Source organism: Rhinolophus sinicus, chromosome 1, assembly GCF_057876585.1.
Source record: "Rhinolophus sinicus isolate RSI-liver-muscle chromosome 1, RSI-T2T, whole genome shotgun sequence".
Classification (NCBI taxonomy): domain Eukaryota; kingdom Metazoa; phylum Chordata; class Mammalia; order Chiroptera; family Rhinolophidae; genus Rhinolophus; species Rhinolophus sinicus.
The window spans coordinates 93,163,496-93,179,396 of record NC_142501.1 but is presented as its reverse complement, the minus strand read 5'-3'; the positions used below and the strand labels follow the sequence as shown (position 1 = coordinate 93,179,396).

The 15,901-nt window shown below is 50.9% G+C and overlaps 1 protein-coding gene across 2 annotated transcripts; it reads left to right on the top strand.

Moving 5' to 3' along the window:
- Positions 1-3,997: 3,997 nt before the first annotated feature.
- On the top strand, positions 3,998-15,822 carry TMEM121B (transmembrane protein 121B). 2 transcript variants are annotated; one of them, XM_088801834.1, is made up of 3 exons: positions 3,998-4,113; positions 4,686-15,116; positions 15,387-15,822. In XM_088801834.1, the coding sequence occupies exon 2, from the start codon at positions 7,784-7,786 to the stop codon at positions 9,539-9,541; it is 1,758 nt and encodes a 585-aa protein (XP_088657960.1). In that variant the 5' UTR covers positions 3,998-4,113; positions 4,686-7,783; the 3' UTR covers positions 9,542-15,116; positions 15,387-15,822. The 2 variants fall into 2 exon arrangements, with proteins under 2 accessions (XP_088657960.1, XP_088657961.1); XM_088801835.1 differs by having other exon boundaries at positions 3,998-14,826; positions 14,912-15,116.
- Positions 15,823-15,901: the final 79 nt, after the last annotated feature.

Sequence of the window (15,901 nt, the reverse complement as noted above, 5' to 3'; positions counted from 1 at the left end):
CCGGCCCCCCCCACTATGATTGTATTACTGTTGAGCTCTCCCTTTATGTTGGTCAATTTGCTTTATATATTTAGGTGCTTTTATGTTGGGTGTATAAATATTTACTAGGGTAAATGTTGTTTTGGAACTCTTGTTTGGGACTATCTGTGCCTCCTGGGCTTATATGTCTGTTTCCTTTGCCATGTTAGAGAAGTTTTCCTACATTATTTCTTCAAATAGGTTTTCAATCCCTTCCTCTTTCTCTTTTCCTTCTGGTACCTCTATGATGCAGATGTTGATACCAAAGGTCCCTTAAGCTATCCTCACTTTTTAAAATTATCCTTTCTTTTTGCTGCTTTGATTGGGTGTTTTCTGCAACCTTGTCTCTCAAATTGCTGATTCAGTCCTCTGCTTCATCTAATCTACTGTGATTAAAATGTGTTCTTCATTTCAGTTATTGTATTCTTCATTTTGACTAGTTCTTTTTTTTTTTCTCTAGAGGATTTTTTTTTTTTTTAATTTACAATGTGTTTTTCCAGGATCCATCAGCTCCATGTCAAGTCATTGTTTTTTAATCCAGTTGTGGAGGGCGCATCTCAGCTCCATGTCAAGTCATTGTTTTTCAATCTAGTTGTGGAGGGCGCAGCTCACTGGCTCATGTGGGAATCGAACCAGTGAACTTGGTGTTATGAGCACCACACTCTAACCACTGAGAAAACCAGCTGTCCACTGTCAGCTCACCTCCAGGCTCAAACCGTTGTTTCTCACTGGCCCATGTGGGAATTGAACTGGTGACCTTGGTGTTATGAGCACTGTGCTCCAACCACTGAGCCAACTGGCCGCCCCATTTTTATGTTTTCTACCTCCATTTTCATGTTTCCCCTCTCTTTGTTAAAATTTTCACTGAGTTCACCTACTCTTTCACTAATTTCATTGAACATCCTATAAGTAGTGCTTTGCACTTTGCATTTGATAGATTGTTTGTCTCCATTACATTTCATTCTTTTTCTGGAGTTTTGTCCTGTCCTTTCACTTGAGACATGTTTCTTTGTCTCCTTATTTTGGCTGCCTCCCTGTGTTTGTTTCTGTGTATTAGATGGATCTGCTACATCTCCTGGTCTTGGCAGAGTAGCCTTATGTAGTAGGTGTCCTGTGTGGCCCAGTGGCGCATACTCCCTGGCCACCTGAGCCAGGTCATCCAGGGGTGTCCTTTGTGTATGCCCTCCTGTTGTAGTTGAGTCTTGATTGCTGTTGCAATGTCAGGGGAGGAATTGACCCTCTTGCTGATTGGCTGTGAGGAATAGCCATGACTACAATGGATGAGTTGTTGTGCAGGGGCTGACCCTACAGACCAGATTCGCTTTAGTGGGTCTCTGGTGCCTGTTGATTCTGCACTTTGGGTGTATCATTTGTGGAGGTGGTTGGGTGGTGCTCTGGTGTGGGCTGAAGCTGGCCATTGTGTGTGTTCATTTTGGGGCTTCTTGGGAGGGGGGCTCTGGTGCAGGCCAATGTCATCTGCTGCCTGTGCCTGGCATAGGGCCACCTGGTAGGACCTACAAAGTGATCTGCAGTTGGTTGCCACCTGTGCTGGGCTTGGAGGCACCTAGGAGGAGCTAGGCTGTTAACTGAGGCTGCTGCCACTAGTGCTGGGGTTGGGGATACTTAGCAAGAGGTATGGGGCACACTGAGGCCAACTGCTGCTTGTTTAGGGTTTGGAGACCTTTGAGAGATTTTAGGAAAGTCCACAGCACAAGCTGAGACCGGCCATTTGTGTGGAAAAGCCGCTGGAAGAGGTTTGATCTGTGTGCTCGAGTTGGGTGGGGCAGGGTCTCAGAGAATCACCAGGGTGGGATGACCGGTATTAGCCAAGTTAATGGAGCAGGTTTGGCTACCACCTGCCTTTTCTGGCTGGTTATAGGCTGGTTGAGCAACAAAGGAACAATGGCATCTGCCAGCGCTTTCGTCCCCAGAGAGAGCTGTCTTGACCCCTTGCCATTCCTACCCTCACCCTGGAGCTAATCAATTCAGTTTCTCCCTGAATGTCCCTTGTGCTTTTTGAGCTGCTGCCTTTCACATGGAGCCCAGAGTGAGTGAGTCTGTGCACAGGCCCCTCAAGAGGATGCCTTTGTCTCCAGCAGCCTTCCATCTAACTCAGACGTAATCCCCACTGGTTTTCACCACTAGATGTTATGAGGACTTCTCTTCCCAGTACTGGTGCCTTGGGCAGTGTGGGGCTGGGACTTCTCACACCTCAAGGGGGGGCAAGATATTTCTCCCGATTTTTAACCACCACACATGGGTGTGGGACCAGGCTATTCTGTGTCTCCACCCTTTCCTACCAGTCTTGACATGGCTTCTTCTTTATAGCTTTAGTTCTAGAGTTCTGTTCAGCTAGTCTTCAGGTGGTTCTCAAGGGTGGTTGTTCTGTAATTTAGTTGTAATTTTGATGTGGTTATGGGAGGAGATGAGCACAGAATTTACCTACTCTGACATCTTGACTGAAAGTCTCTAAAAAAATATGGATACTGAGGAGTCCCATAATTTGCCTTCTGCAAATTCTGCTAGTGGTGTAGGTCCAGTGGAGTCCAAAGGCCTGAGAATCAGGAGTGCTGATGTCCTGTATCTGATATTTCCAGAGTTACATTGAGGATGAGATGAGGCAGTGATCCAGAGAACCTGGTCCCAACTTCAATAAAGTGAATATACAGCCATACTCATCTCCATAATGTTCTTGTGATAACCACATGGGACTATTGAGCACTTGAAATGTGGCTAGTGAGACTGACAATTTGAATTTTAAATTTTAATTTATTTCAATTAATATTAAGTCAACTTAAATTTAGCTGCTTGTGGCTAGTCCTCACCGTATTACACTGTTCCTTACTGAGACAGACTACGTATCTGAAGGCACTCACAGCATTATTTACCTCATTTACCATTCTGGTTTTAGTTTCCTCTTCATTTATGGCCCCAAGAATTTATCTTACTCTCTTAACTGTTTGTGTAAAAGGATGTTAAATTTTATCTAGTGTTTTTGGTTAGCTAGGGAGGTTTTATATTATTTATTTATTTATTTATTTATTTATATTATTTATTTATTTATTTTAAAGATTTTATTGGGGAAGGGGAACAGGACTTTATTGGGGAACAATGGTCAAATTGTTGTCCTTTCAATCTTAGTTGTGGAGGGTTCTGTTCGGCTTCAAGTTGTTGTTCTTTCAGTCTTAGTTGTGGAGGGCGCAGCTAAGCTCCAGGTCCAGTTGCCGTTGCTAGTTGCAGGGGGCACAGCCCACCATCCCTTGCGGGAGTCGAACCGGCAACCTTGTGGTTGAGAGGACGCGTTCCAACCAACTGAGCCATCCGGGAGCTCAGCGGCAGCTCAGCTCAAGGTGCTGTGTTCAATCTTAGTTGCAGGGAGTGCTGCCCACCATCCCTTGCGGAACTCGAGGAATCGAACTGGCAACCTTGTGGTTGAGAGCCCACGCTCCAACCAACAACTGAGCCATCCGGGAGGCAGCTCAGCTCAAGGTGCCGTGTTCAATCTTAGTTGCAGGGGGCAGAGCCCACCATCCCTTGCGGGACTCGAGGAATTGAACTGGCAACTTTGTGGTTGAGAGCCCACTGGCCCATGTGGGAATCGAACCGGCAGCCTTCGGAGTTAGGAGCATGGAGCTCTAACCGCCTGAGCCACCGGGCCGGCCCTATTATTTAGTTCATGGTATTGCCAGAAGCGGAACATAGGCTCTTTTTCCATTTATTTCTCCCCTCCAATCCATCATCTCTATTGCAAAACAATTTATCTAAAATGCAAATCTATTCATATTACATTTCTGTTTTCAAGAGTTCAAGAGTTCTTATCTTTCATTGCATCTTCTCTTTGCACTTCATATTCAAGCAGTGCCAAATATTTGGTCATAACCTTCATAATATTTTTTTGTTTACATGTTTGTCTCCCTCCTGGTCTGGACTCCTAGGAAAGACTTGCTTTTTTTTTTTTCAGTCTCTGGAATCACAATCCATAGCCCAGGGACTGACCCAGAAAGGCACTGATGCTGGGACTTCTGCTGTATCCAGGAAGATGGTGGTATCGCCATGAGCATCTGTGGAGCAGATCAGGGCACAGCCTGGCCCCAGGTATTAGAGGAGCTCTGAATTGGGGCAGATGTAGTATCTGTCTTCAGAGAGCTCTGAAAGTAGTTTTGAGGCTTTAAGTTCCTAATGAGGCAAAGCATCCCAGATTCACGCTGCTTCAGGCACACCTCCCTGCCAGCTTCCTTTTTATTTTCTGAGAGTCAGTGTGGTGACTGTGTGATTGAACACCAGACGATCCTGCGTGTGTCTTTTCACAGGCTGTGCCTGTGATGCTCCACACACCTCCTGACAGTTCCCTTTGGACTGTACTTTATTCTTGCTGTGAAGGTGAAAGACGGCAGTGATACTGAAGAGAATGGCTGAGTGAAGAATGGGGCCTTGGTTCAGTACTAGAAGGGCCAGCTTTGCCTCACTGAGCTTTCCTTTGCTGCTGAGTGACTACAGCTATCTCTCCTTTCCTCCTAGTCCATCTACTGCTGTTCCAGGAAGGCTGTGAGCCATTGGCCTTTCTGTTCCAGGGGGACAAAAATATTAGGTTTCCAAATGAGCCTTAATAAGTGCTTATGGAAATACTTTTTGGGTTGAAGCCTGTTTGGTTTGTCCCTGTCTCACAGGATGCCTGCAAGCTGCTGCCATCCTAGGCTTGTGAGGAGAGTGGTAGGCAGGTAAGAGCACTGGGCTGAGAGTAAGAAGTCTAGATCTAACCCTAACGCTGCCCTCAACTGGCTGTATGACAGAGTAAGTTGCTTTACCTATATGTCCCTTAGTTTCCAGATACCGTATGTAAGATATCGAGCCTGCACCTGAGGTGCTTGTGAGGTGTTCAGTGACTGTGTCTTCCCTTTTCTAGATACTTGTGGGCTGTTTGTACCTACTTTATATGTGAAAAAATCTTTTGTCTTCCTTCTTTTCATCCTTGTCACATCTTTGTTAATCCCTTTCCAGGCTGAAGTGAAGTCTCTCTGTGTGTGTACACAGAAGTTTAGGAAAAAACCCAGTGCAAAGAGGAAATCCCTCTACTACTCAGACCAACTTATTTTATTGTGTACCCCGATTTCTCATCCTTATTATCTGTGGTCTTTTTATTCAGGGCCTCAGACCTGAATGAAATTGGGCTAAATAATCTCATACGGAAAGTTAACCTGCCTGATTGCCAGTACAGTTCCCATAAATACAAGGGATAACATCAAAGGGCCGTTACAAGTTACCAGGGAGAAACCATCCTCACAGAGGAACCTGACAGCAGGAGGGGAGTCTGTGTGAGTGGGCCAGGGGAGTGGGGCATGGGGTGGGGAGTGGGGACAGATTTGTTAGTGTTCTTCCAGAGCCCAGTTTTTTGCCTTCATCAGCTGCTTCTGCTTCTTCAACTGTTTCATTAACTTGAGTAGAAGTCTTGGGCCAACTTTCAGGGTAGCTGTTGACTGGTGGTTCCTCGGGGCAGAGCTGGGAGACTGCCTGTAATCACTCCCATTGGCAGCTGGCAGCTCCCCAAGCTGCTTTCTAATCTGGACTGGCTCCTCCCTAACATCTCCTGGACCTGCTGTGATGCTCACACATAGTGCAGGTTGTATCTGCTGTTTAGTCCCCACCTTGCCCCATGACAGTGGGCCTTGGCAACAGCTGGCATAGCTGCATCTCTCACACTGTGAAGCCTGTGAAGATTAGCTCCAAGAACCACTGCTCCTAATGAGAGCAGCTCTGCTCCCCGGCGGTTACTGAAGTGCAAAGCTATGGGGGAACAGAACTGTAAATGTGGCCTCAGGAAGGAATCCAGGCCAGAAAAGTCATTAGTGGCCTGTGTTATGAGTAAATGTTCCCTGAGAGGTTAAGACATGAGATGATTACATCATCATAACCAGCCAGCTACCTTTAACTGAGTACATACTCTGCTCAGGGCACTGGCCTAAACCCTTTGAACACATGACCGCTCTTTATACAATAGCCCGTTAAAGTAGATATCGGTCCCTTTTTACAGTTGGAAAATTGAAGGCTCACAGAGGTGAAAAACTAGTCTAAGATCACACAAAGCTCAGTGGCAGAGCTGAGACCACTGACCCCAGAGCTCAAGCTCTTACTACCATACCTGCTCTACCTTGCATGATGACTGGACACGAACTTTTCAAAGGTTGTGTGTGCCAGGAGCAGGTGGAAATCATGTAGGTTGTAAATTCTAAATCCCACATCCCCATGGATTAGTTGTACAGACTGACCTCCAAGAGACTGGAGAAAGAAAGTTTGGCTCAAACTGACCCTTATTGAAGAGGCAGGTTTAGGGGCAAGGCCTGAACCCCTCTCTTGGGCTGTGTGGTGTTGTCCAGGAAGGTGAGCCCAGCAGCAGAGGTTTAAGGGTCATGAAGTGAAGGCAAGGAACATGCAGCCTGAAGTGTGGGGAAGGAGGAAGAGGCAGCAAGCTTCTGGCCTTGCTTGGCTGCGCCTGGGATGATGCTCATTATACATGAGCCTCATCTTTTTTTTGAGCCCCAGCTGCTCTAATCACTTTTTCTTCCCTAAACCCTTCAAGGCATAATTCTGTCTGCTGCTTTCCTGAGTCACTGCCAAATACCCAGCCCCAGTCATGGACTGAGTCCATGGGTGTGAGTCAGTATGAGCCCCGTGCCTGTAGGTGCTGTGCCTTCTGTCCTGCTTGGGGGTTGTAACGTTCACCATCCCTGCTCTGAGCCTTTGTATCAAGGCACTCACACTTCTAAATGTCCCTTTGTTTTCCTCTTTGCTAGATACATCTCCCTATTGTTTGCAATTCCTGCTTTAAAAAACTCAGAATACCAAAAGCCCCAATTAGCTGGGGCCACATAAATCATTATTTTACCTGTCCGCCCTTCCCTAGCAGTTATATTCAGAGAACTGCTCCATTCTCTGGAAATTGGGACCTCCCTGTGGATGGCTCACTGAACCCAGTGCGGGGTACATGAATATGTGGAAATACATGCCTGGTCCTTTTCATCAGGATGGCCTGACTCCTCCATTTGTTTGAAGTGCCTTAAGGAGAGGCAGGCTGGCCCAGTGAAAATGGTGGTGGACAGGGTAGAGGCCAAAGCTGAGGCCCTGATACCTGCAAAAGACTGTGCTGACCAGGAGCAGAGGCTTGAACCTGTCGCCTAAGCCTGGCGCTCCATGGCATGGTCCATACTGAGAATAAGGCTGAGCGGTCAGTAACCAGTAAGGCTCCAGGACTTCTTCTGGTGGGGCCTCAGGGAAACTTCTCTAGGAATCTCCGCCCGATGTGCCCACCCCCTATCCCTCAACACTGACAACTACCTCCTCCTCCCCTCTCATCCTCCTGAGTAAATGTGCACTGGGAGGTGAAGACATGAGAGGTTAAGGCTCCCGCTCCCCCTTTTCCTCCTGATTCAGCGAAACTTGCTTTCTCCTCTGATCTCTCCTCCTCCTCTCCCCCTTGAATCCAGTCCTGGTTTCCCCGCAGCCAGCCTCCCTTTCCTCGCCGACTGGGCTCGCCCCCGCCCCGCAGCGCCCGCCGTCACCGCTGCTGGTTCAGCTCCTCGCCAACCCGCGCTCCCTGCCACCCCGGGCTCGGCTCGCCCAGTCCCGCGGCTCCAGTCCGGATCTCGCTGCTGCCTGACCGGGGTACGAGTGCCGCTGTTGAGGAGGCGGCGGCGGCTGGCCCGCTCCCCTCGTCCGCCTCGCCAGCCCGGGGTTGGCGGGGAAGGAACAGCTGGCGGTCCCTGGGAGGACAATGCACCCAGCTCTCGGCCACCCCCGCTCGGTCTCGTCCTCGTCCGGCTCATTCCCGCCGCCCCCTGCCGCCTCCCGGCCGCCGCCCCTCTTCCAACGGGGGGGATCCCCCCGCGGCCGGAGAGGCTCGGGAGACAGCAGCACCAGCACCAGCGCCAGCACCGGCCGGGGGGGAGGCGGCGGCCGACGCGGCGGGGGCGGCGTCTCCCCCAGCAGTACCACCAGCGCGGAGCGGGAGGACGACGACGAGAGCGTCAGCATCAGTAAGCCGCTGGTGCCGGCGGCCGCCGCCGGGATCCCGGGGCCCCCTGCTCAGGGGGGCGCTCCAGCCGCCGACCTCACGCCCGCCGCCTTCTCCTCCTCAGCAGGCACCCCCTCCTCCCCCTCCACGCCCACCTCCTCCTGCAGTATGACAGCGGCGGACTTCGGCGGGGGCGCTGCGGCCGGGGGCGTCGGGGGCCCGGGGGGCCGCTCGGCTGGGGGCGCAGGCGGCACGGGGACCGGGAGCAGCGCCTCCTGCTGTTCGTGCTGCTGCTGCTGTGGCCGCCGCCCGGCCCGACCCGGCCGCAGGGGTCCGCGCCGCGGCTGCGCTCCCAGTCCGGGGTGCCGTTGGGGCTACCAGGCGCTGTCCGTGGTGCTGTTGTTGGCGCAGGGCGGGCTGCTGGACCTGTACCTCATCGCCGTCACCGACCTGTACTGGTGCTCCTGGATCGCCACCGACCTGGTGGTGGTGGTGGGCTGGGCCATATTCTTCGCCAAGAACAGCCGGGCCCGTCCCGGGAGCGCGGCGAGCGGCGCGCACAATCACCACCATCACCACCACGCTGCGCCGCCCCTGCACCTGCCGTCAGCCTCCGCCGGGGCTGCGGCCGGGGCCAAGGCGCGCGGCGGCCGCGGGGGCGTCGGAGGCCCCGGAGGCGGCCCGGGATCGGCCGCGGCCGCGGGCGAGTTCGCCTTCGCTTACCTGGCCTGGCTCATCTACTCCATCGCCTTCACGCCCAAGGTGGTGCTCATCCTGGGCACGTCCATCCTGGACCTCATTGAGCTGCGTGCGCCCTTCGGCACCACGGGCTTCCGCCTCACTATGGCACTCTCGGTCCCCTTGCTCTATAGCCTGGTGCGGGCCATCAGCGAGGCGGCCGCGCCCCCAGGCTCAACGGGTCCCCTGCTTCTGCAGCCACAGCAGCACCGCGCCGCCGGCTGCTTCCTGGGCACGTGTTTAGACCTGCTCGACAGCTTCACTCTGGTGGAGCTGATGCTGGAAGGCCGCGTGCCGCTCCCCGCACACCTGCGCTATCTGCTCATCGCAGTCTATTTCCTCACCCTCGCCTCGCCGGTGCTTTGGCTCTATGAGCTCAACGCAGCAGCCGCGGCTTCGTCGTGGGGCCAGGCTTCTGGGCCCGGCAGCTGCAGCCGCCTTTTGCGCCTGCTGGGCGGCTGCCTGGTGGACGTGCCCTTGCTGGCGCTGCGCTGCCTCCTGGTGGTGAGCTACCAGCAGCCCCTCTCCATCTTCACGCTCAAGAACCTCTTCTTCCTCGGTTGCCGTGGCCTGGAGGCCCTAGAGGGCTGTTGGGACCCCAGGAGTCGGGCTTCCCCTAGTCGGGCCAGAGGAGGCTACGGTGCTCCGCCCTCTGCACCGCCTCCACCGCCACCACCACCACCACCTCAGGGAGGCTCCCAGCTGGGTCACTGCATCTCGGAGAACGAGGGGGGTGCCCATGGCTATGTGAACACCCTGGCTGTGGCCTCCCAGAATTGAGGGGTACAAGAGAAGGGGGCTTGCTTTTTGGTTGAGAGACCCCAGCTCTCTTGTCCTCTGACCTTCTCTCACCCAGATTTGATCAGGCTTTGTTTGGAAGAGGTAACTATTAATAGGGCTAAAGGCCAGGGTGTCCTGTACCCCTTGAGTCAAGACTGCTAGGAGGCAGCCCAGCAGCCAATGGTGAGGGAGGAAGGTCCACGTACTCTATTCTCCCTGCTCCATGCCTGACCCCAACCCTAGCCTCCAAGGGGCTGGATACCTCTGCTTCTTGCTTTTCCCACCTCCACCCTAATTCCTATCCGTTGTGTATGTGTGGGGGGATAGAGGAAAGGGGGTGTCCAGGCAGGGGGTGCTGGGCCTTAGGCATTGCCCCTTGCTTGGAAGTGCCGGTTTCTTTTAGGCTCTGGTTAGTGACCATTGTCCCATGCCTTGAAATTGACCCAGAATCTGCTATCCCCTGCTATGTCTGTTGGGTTTCTTCCAGATGGTAGATGCAAAGTCTGTGTCTCTGTGTATGTGTAGTGTTTCCTTGTGGCCCCTTGCAGTCAGTAGGAGATCTGGGGAGGCCCTCCCCTCCCCACCATACATACCACCACCCTCCTCATTCCTACTTGAATTTGTGGCCATGAATTCCCAGGAAGAGCTGGGCTCCTGGGAGCTGCCCACTTACTCTCCCTCAAGGGAGAAGCTCACCCAGGATCTTCCTCAATCCTATTCCTCTCTCCTTAGCTTGGGAGGAGAGGGTTCATACTCTAAGGACCAAACTGCACCCTTTCTTGGGTGAGTGAGCATTTCTACCTCTGTGCTTTCGACTTTTGTTGCATCACGCACTGATGCTGCTTGCAAAAAATAAAGACAAAATACTCGGAAGTTGCTTTCAACATGGCCACTGGATCCAGCTGGGGTTTGGTGCCAGTGTTATTACAGGGTCTGTGGAGTATCAGCCATTGGCTTGCCCTCCTCTCTCCCTCCCTCTGCACCCAGAACTCTTATGCTTCATGAGGTTTGTTGCCAGCTGGGTTACATCTAGGCTCAGAACAACAGCTTTGTGGGGTTCCTGGATAGATGTGAAGTTGGGCCTCTCATGGGCCCAAAGGAGTAGGAAATCCAATTCTGTGTCCTCCCCCTTCCCACCCTCCCTTTAGGAAGTTTGGTGTAGACCAGGAACAGTGGTGGTGATCTTTGTCCTCTGCTCTGGTTAAGAGAATCTGAAGGGAAAGGGAAACCCTACCTGTATCCAGCCTTCCTCTCTGGTGTTCTTGTTGTTGAGGTTGATGACAAGGAATATCCAGGGATAGCTCACTAATAGTCTTGATGCAGGCATCACTCTTGGAATCTTTGAAGCAGGATAAGTATTTTTAGGGGAGGTAAGAGTACAGGAGGACAGTTGGGAGCAAGGCCAAGAAATACTCTCCCCCACCCTGCAATAGGTTGGGGTGGGGTGAAATTGTAAGAATGTTTGTTTCCCCTTCTCTCTTCTTATGCTTGGGAAGTTTTGTGTGATGTAATAAGCCCTGGACATGTAATAAACCCAGAAGTCATGGGTTGTAGTTTTGATTCTGTCACTCACTAGCTTTGAGTGACACATCACTTTTGCTTTCTGGGCCTCAGTTTTTTGCTTGGGGCCTTTCTCTCCCAACTTCTTGGGGATTTGCTGACAGAAGATGTCCATGTAGACAGAGACACCAGAGGGGCTGATGGCTTGACCACAGTTCCTCTGAGCCTCCCTACTCTCACAGTGGGGAACAATGGAGGACAAATGTTTACACTCAGTGCACTATCTGTGCTTCTTCTAGCCCCTCACCCTACCAGGTCCAATATAAGCTGGTTGGTTGCAGTTAATTGTTTTTTTTTTTTTTTTTGCCTTCTCCTTCCTCTACTGACTCCTCTTGTTTCCCTTTGAATTCCATGTGCTCAGAGTTCTGGGGTCCAGACCCTGGGTGGGCCCCCATAGCTGTTTCCTCTTTTTCCACATCTTCTCTCCAGCTTTGCTGTTGCTCTGCTACCTAATCTCAGTGACTGTGAAAGGACTTTGTGTCTGAGCCACCGGCCAGCTCCTGGCTGGTTCCCTGCCCCACCCCCTTTCTACTGATTGGATGGTGGTCTCCCTGCTGAGTGACTGACTGTACAATCTCTGAGTGCTGTTGGATTTTCTGGTGGGAGGCTGTGATAGGTTCCCATGAGCTGCCACTTCCCTAAGTACGTTGATAAATTGATGGCAACCCGGCCAATGCTAGTAGAGGCCAGGCCCCACCACCACCCCTACCACCTGACATCCTCTTCCAAACATTTGGTGCCAGCACCTTGTGCTCAGGGGGTCAGTCCCTTCCTACCTTCTGGTGTGTTTTTCTTTATCCCTTTTACTTATTTCCCTTGTCCCATTCTCAAGAAAAAATGACTCCAAAATTTCATTTTTCTTGCTTCCTAAGGGCATCTGTAGGGGGTCAAACTGGAGACGTTCCCATGGGTCTGACAGACAGGAGTGCACTGTCTCCTGAGGCTGATGCCAACAGCACAGTTCACAGAGCAGAACCGGGTTTCAGAATCCAGACTGCCTGCCTCTAACATTTGAGCAAGTAAGAGCGTCGTCGCTCTGGGCTTGGATTAGACCCACTCTAAAGGCCGTTCCAATAGAACGTGTACTGGCTCTGATTCCACATGTTTTTTTGGGAAGAGCTAGATGGCTGTTAGAGCCTGGAAGAAGGGAAGTGGCACCTCACTAGCATTTATCATGTTTTTAAATCTTCCTTCTCTTTTTAAAAATAAAACCAGCTTGTTCTGAAAATAAAATACTTGAGACTTGTGACAAGCTTCCTGTGTGGTTTAAGATCTTTCCTGTCCTGATTTCCTTACTAAATTCTTAAATGTCACTGACATTTGTCACCATTTTATAGGTTTGTGTTACATTATGGGTTCACCTTGGCTGTTTCCTTCTAAGCAGTGGCACGCTACTCAGGGAGGTAGTGTGGCTTTGGCCTTGACCTGTGGTGTCTAGTCAGGCTTTCTGTAGGCAGGGCTCTCGGGTGGGCTCTCAGCCTGAGAGGGACAGTCCCGGCCGCCCGGAGTTTGCGCTCCCATTTCTTTCTAAGAATAACTTAGCAAAGGGGAAAACCTGAGGACTAATTTTTACTCTGCCCTCCTCTACTGCTCATGCGCCCTTCAGAAGCATGAATTTATATATGAGTGAGAACAGGCCATGGCTTTTTTGTTTTGTTTTTGATTTTTTTTTTAACACAAAGGGGACTGTGAAGTCTAAGACAGAACATTGGTCTGCATAAAAATAAAATTATAGTTTTTTTCCCCCCTTTAGCGCAGAGACAGCCAGCACTATTCAAGCCACTCTGTGTTGTTGCCCTATGATGTTTCTGGCCATCCCAAAGGCCACACAGTGGTTTGACCAAGCAGCGGGAAAGAGGCAAAGTTAGAACATTGTCAGAGCCTGCTCGCAGGCTTGCTCTGCCTCCTACTGTGGCTTTGGGCCCTTACCTGATCTCCTGGGACATTTTCAACACTTATAAAACAGGACTAATATTACCTACCTCATGAGGCTGTGGTAAGAGTTAAGTGAGGTGACATATGCAAAAATGGTCCTTTTCCTCAAGAAATTTATAATCATATGGGGGGACAAATTTGACACAGGAAATACTTAGAGGACAACCTGAGACCATGCCTTCATTTCTTCCTACATCTAGATGTAAAATAAAATGATTAATTTGACTAAGCATGTTACATATATTGATACATTTCTCATAGTTACACAAGCTAGCTCTCACCGATTTTGGTCAGTGCTGGAGCATATCAGGAGGCACTTCGTGAAAGATGAAGAGGTGTAGGTGTGACCTCGTCACGAACGGGCCATGCTGGGACCACACTCAGGCCTTGCCTGAGGAGTTGAGTCTGGCCCTGCAGCTGTGGCCCTGGAAAGAGCACGGGAACGTATCCTGTGCACGACTATGGCAGGCCCTGGATGCTCATTGGCTCATTTCACTCTCTCAGCCACCTCCTAGGCAGCTTTACCCCCATTTCCCTGAGGTCCAGAAAGAGGCAGTAGCTTGCTGAATGCCACCCTATAGCCAGGAAGGGAATTCTGATTTGACCCCAGGTCTGCCTGCCTCCAAAATCTGTACCCCAGGCACCCTTCAGACTTTATCTGTTAACTGGGTTCAACTTACCCTTCATTAAAGCTGTGTGGTTCTGGCTAGTTTTCATAGTCTGTGTGAATGTCATGGAAGAGGCATTGAGCAAAAGTTAACTTGCAGGATACCATGTCAGTGGCGGCAAACGTGAGGGCCAGCCAATTTTGCCTCCCCCTCTCCTTCTTCCTTTTGTCCTCTCAGGCTACTGTGGTCCTACTGTATCTTCTTCCTCTCTAATCATAAAGGAAGGATCCAGTAAACTAATTCATACTAAAGTGTTAACAACCTAAGGGACTATTCCTCCTAGGAAAGGAATCTGGGTACCAGGATGGGCAGGCATATTGGACAAGACTTCTTGGCATCCTTCAAATCACGAGAGAGGACTCCAGGCAAGGCTGGTTTAACAGTGCACCCGCCTACCTTGACCAACCTCAATGGACAGGATGAGCATGTGGAGCCAGTGCCAGGATCTGGGAGAGGCAGCAGCGCATGGAGAGCTGGGGAGGGACCAAAAGAAAGAAGATGGGCCTGGAAGCCACTTAGGAGTGATGTGGGAGCCACTGAGTGGGGTCCAGACATCCAGCAAGGGTCCCATCCTGGCAGAAAGCCATGGAGCACCCCAGCTTTACAGCCCACACCCATGGGCTGGGGGCAGTTGCTTTATTTTCTTCCACAACATACAACCTATACAATCTATATTGTTTCCATTTTCCCACAATGAGCATAGTCACTCAGCCAGCACATTTATTAAACTCCTAATATATGTCAAGTACTGGATCATATGTTACTGTTATAATCTGAAAAAGCAAACACTCCAGGAAGAAAGCAGTGACAACAGGAAAGGAGGCTAGATAAATAGTACCCTGGGTTCATTAACTGCTCTGACCCAAAACCAGGTCAGAGCACTTCTCCTTGTGAAGAAGCAAAGAGACCTACGGACTCCTCACAAAGGCAGCAGTGTGGGTAGGGTGGAAACGCCTGAAAGAGTGTGGCCGCTATGTGTCCTGTGCTTCCTGTGTGCGGGACACTGCGTAAGTGCTTCACATGTATGCTGCACCCATCCTCACAAGACCTCAGTGAGGAAGGAATTCCTGCTGCCCCCATTCTAGAATCAAGCAGCCTGAGGCCTAAGGAAGATAACTTGAGGTAAGTTACTTGGCTGGCAAGTAGGGGAGCAGGGGTCGTCTCCTTAAGGAAACCTTCTCTCCAACACACCCGACTTGCCTCTCAGGGCCCAGGCTGGGATGCCAGCTCTGCATCTGACTCTGAGTCGAGCATCTTTGGGCCCCTACTGTCCTGCAGAGCCTGGAGCAGACTGTCTCGTGGCCCTTCCTGGGCAGGGCTTCTCAGGAGGTGCTGGAGGACAGAGCTGGCTGTCCCCTTATTTATTGGGGAAAGAGAACACCAACCGCAGAATGAAAACTGCCCATCACACTGTAAGTACAGATTCTTCTCCCGTTATGCCCTGGTTCATATTCAAAGATCAGCAGGAACTAAGTAAAACCCAGCATGCCCTAGCATTCAGAGATCCCAGCTCAAACTACTAATGAATGTCTAATGGAACAAACCCCTTCAAAGCCTAAACACGGCTGAGGACCTTGCTAGGCAGAAAAAGAAACTGGTTACAAATCGAAGTTGTAAGTAGCACTGCATGGAGCGATGTCCAGACCACCCGCCATCTAATCATGCCTTTTTTCCCTGACTAGGCTCAAGACAGCAGGCAGGAAACACCTGTGGAAATCCACCAGGACTTGGAGGCTTGCACTGGCCAGCAGTCACAGGCACCTGCCCCACGCATGCTGTGGTCACACCTTGAGCCACCTCTAAAGCACTCTGTTTAGGAGCAGGACCAGAGAGGTGGAGAGTCACAGCTTGGAGGACACATGTTCTTGGAGCGGCTCTTGTAGGCAAAGCAGGAGTTTATTAGCCATGGTTCAGAAGAATATGAAAAAACCTCGCTTCTTTATACGTGCTCTTGAAGCTCTTGGCATTGGGCTGACAGCAGATACCCCATTCAGCCTGACAGAATTTCCAGCACTTGCAGTGACCAGTGTGAGACTGGGGGCTTGAGGAAAGGGGAAGGATGTGGAAGCAACAGGAATGACATTAAACAGAGGGTCAAGAAGCCCTGGGGGAACTTTATTATGATTCCATTTATATATGACATGTCCACAACAGACAGACCTATAGATGGAAAGGAGATTAATGGTTGCCTAGGGAT

Excerpts from the sequence above, each read along its gene's own strand:
- TMEM121B (XM_088801834.1), top strand. The coding sequence starts at position 7,784 with ATGCACCCAGCTCTCGGCCACCCCCGCTCGGTCTCGTCCTCGTCCGGC.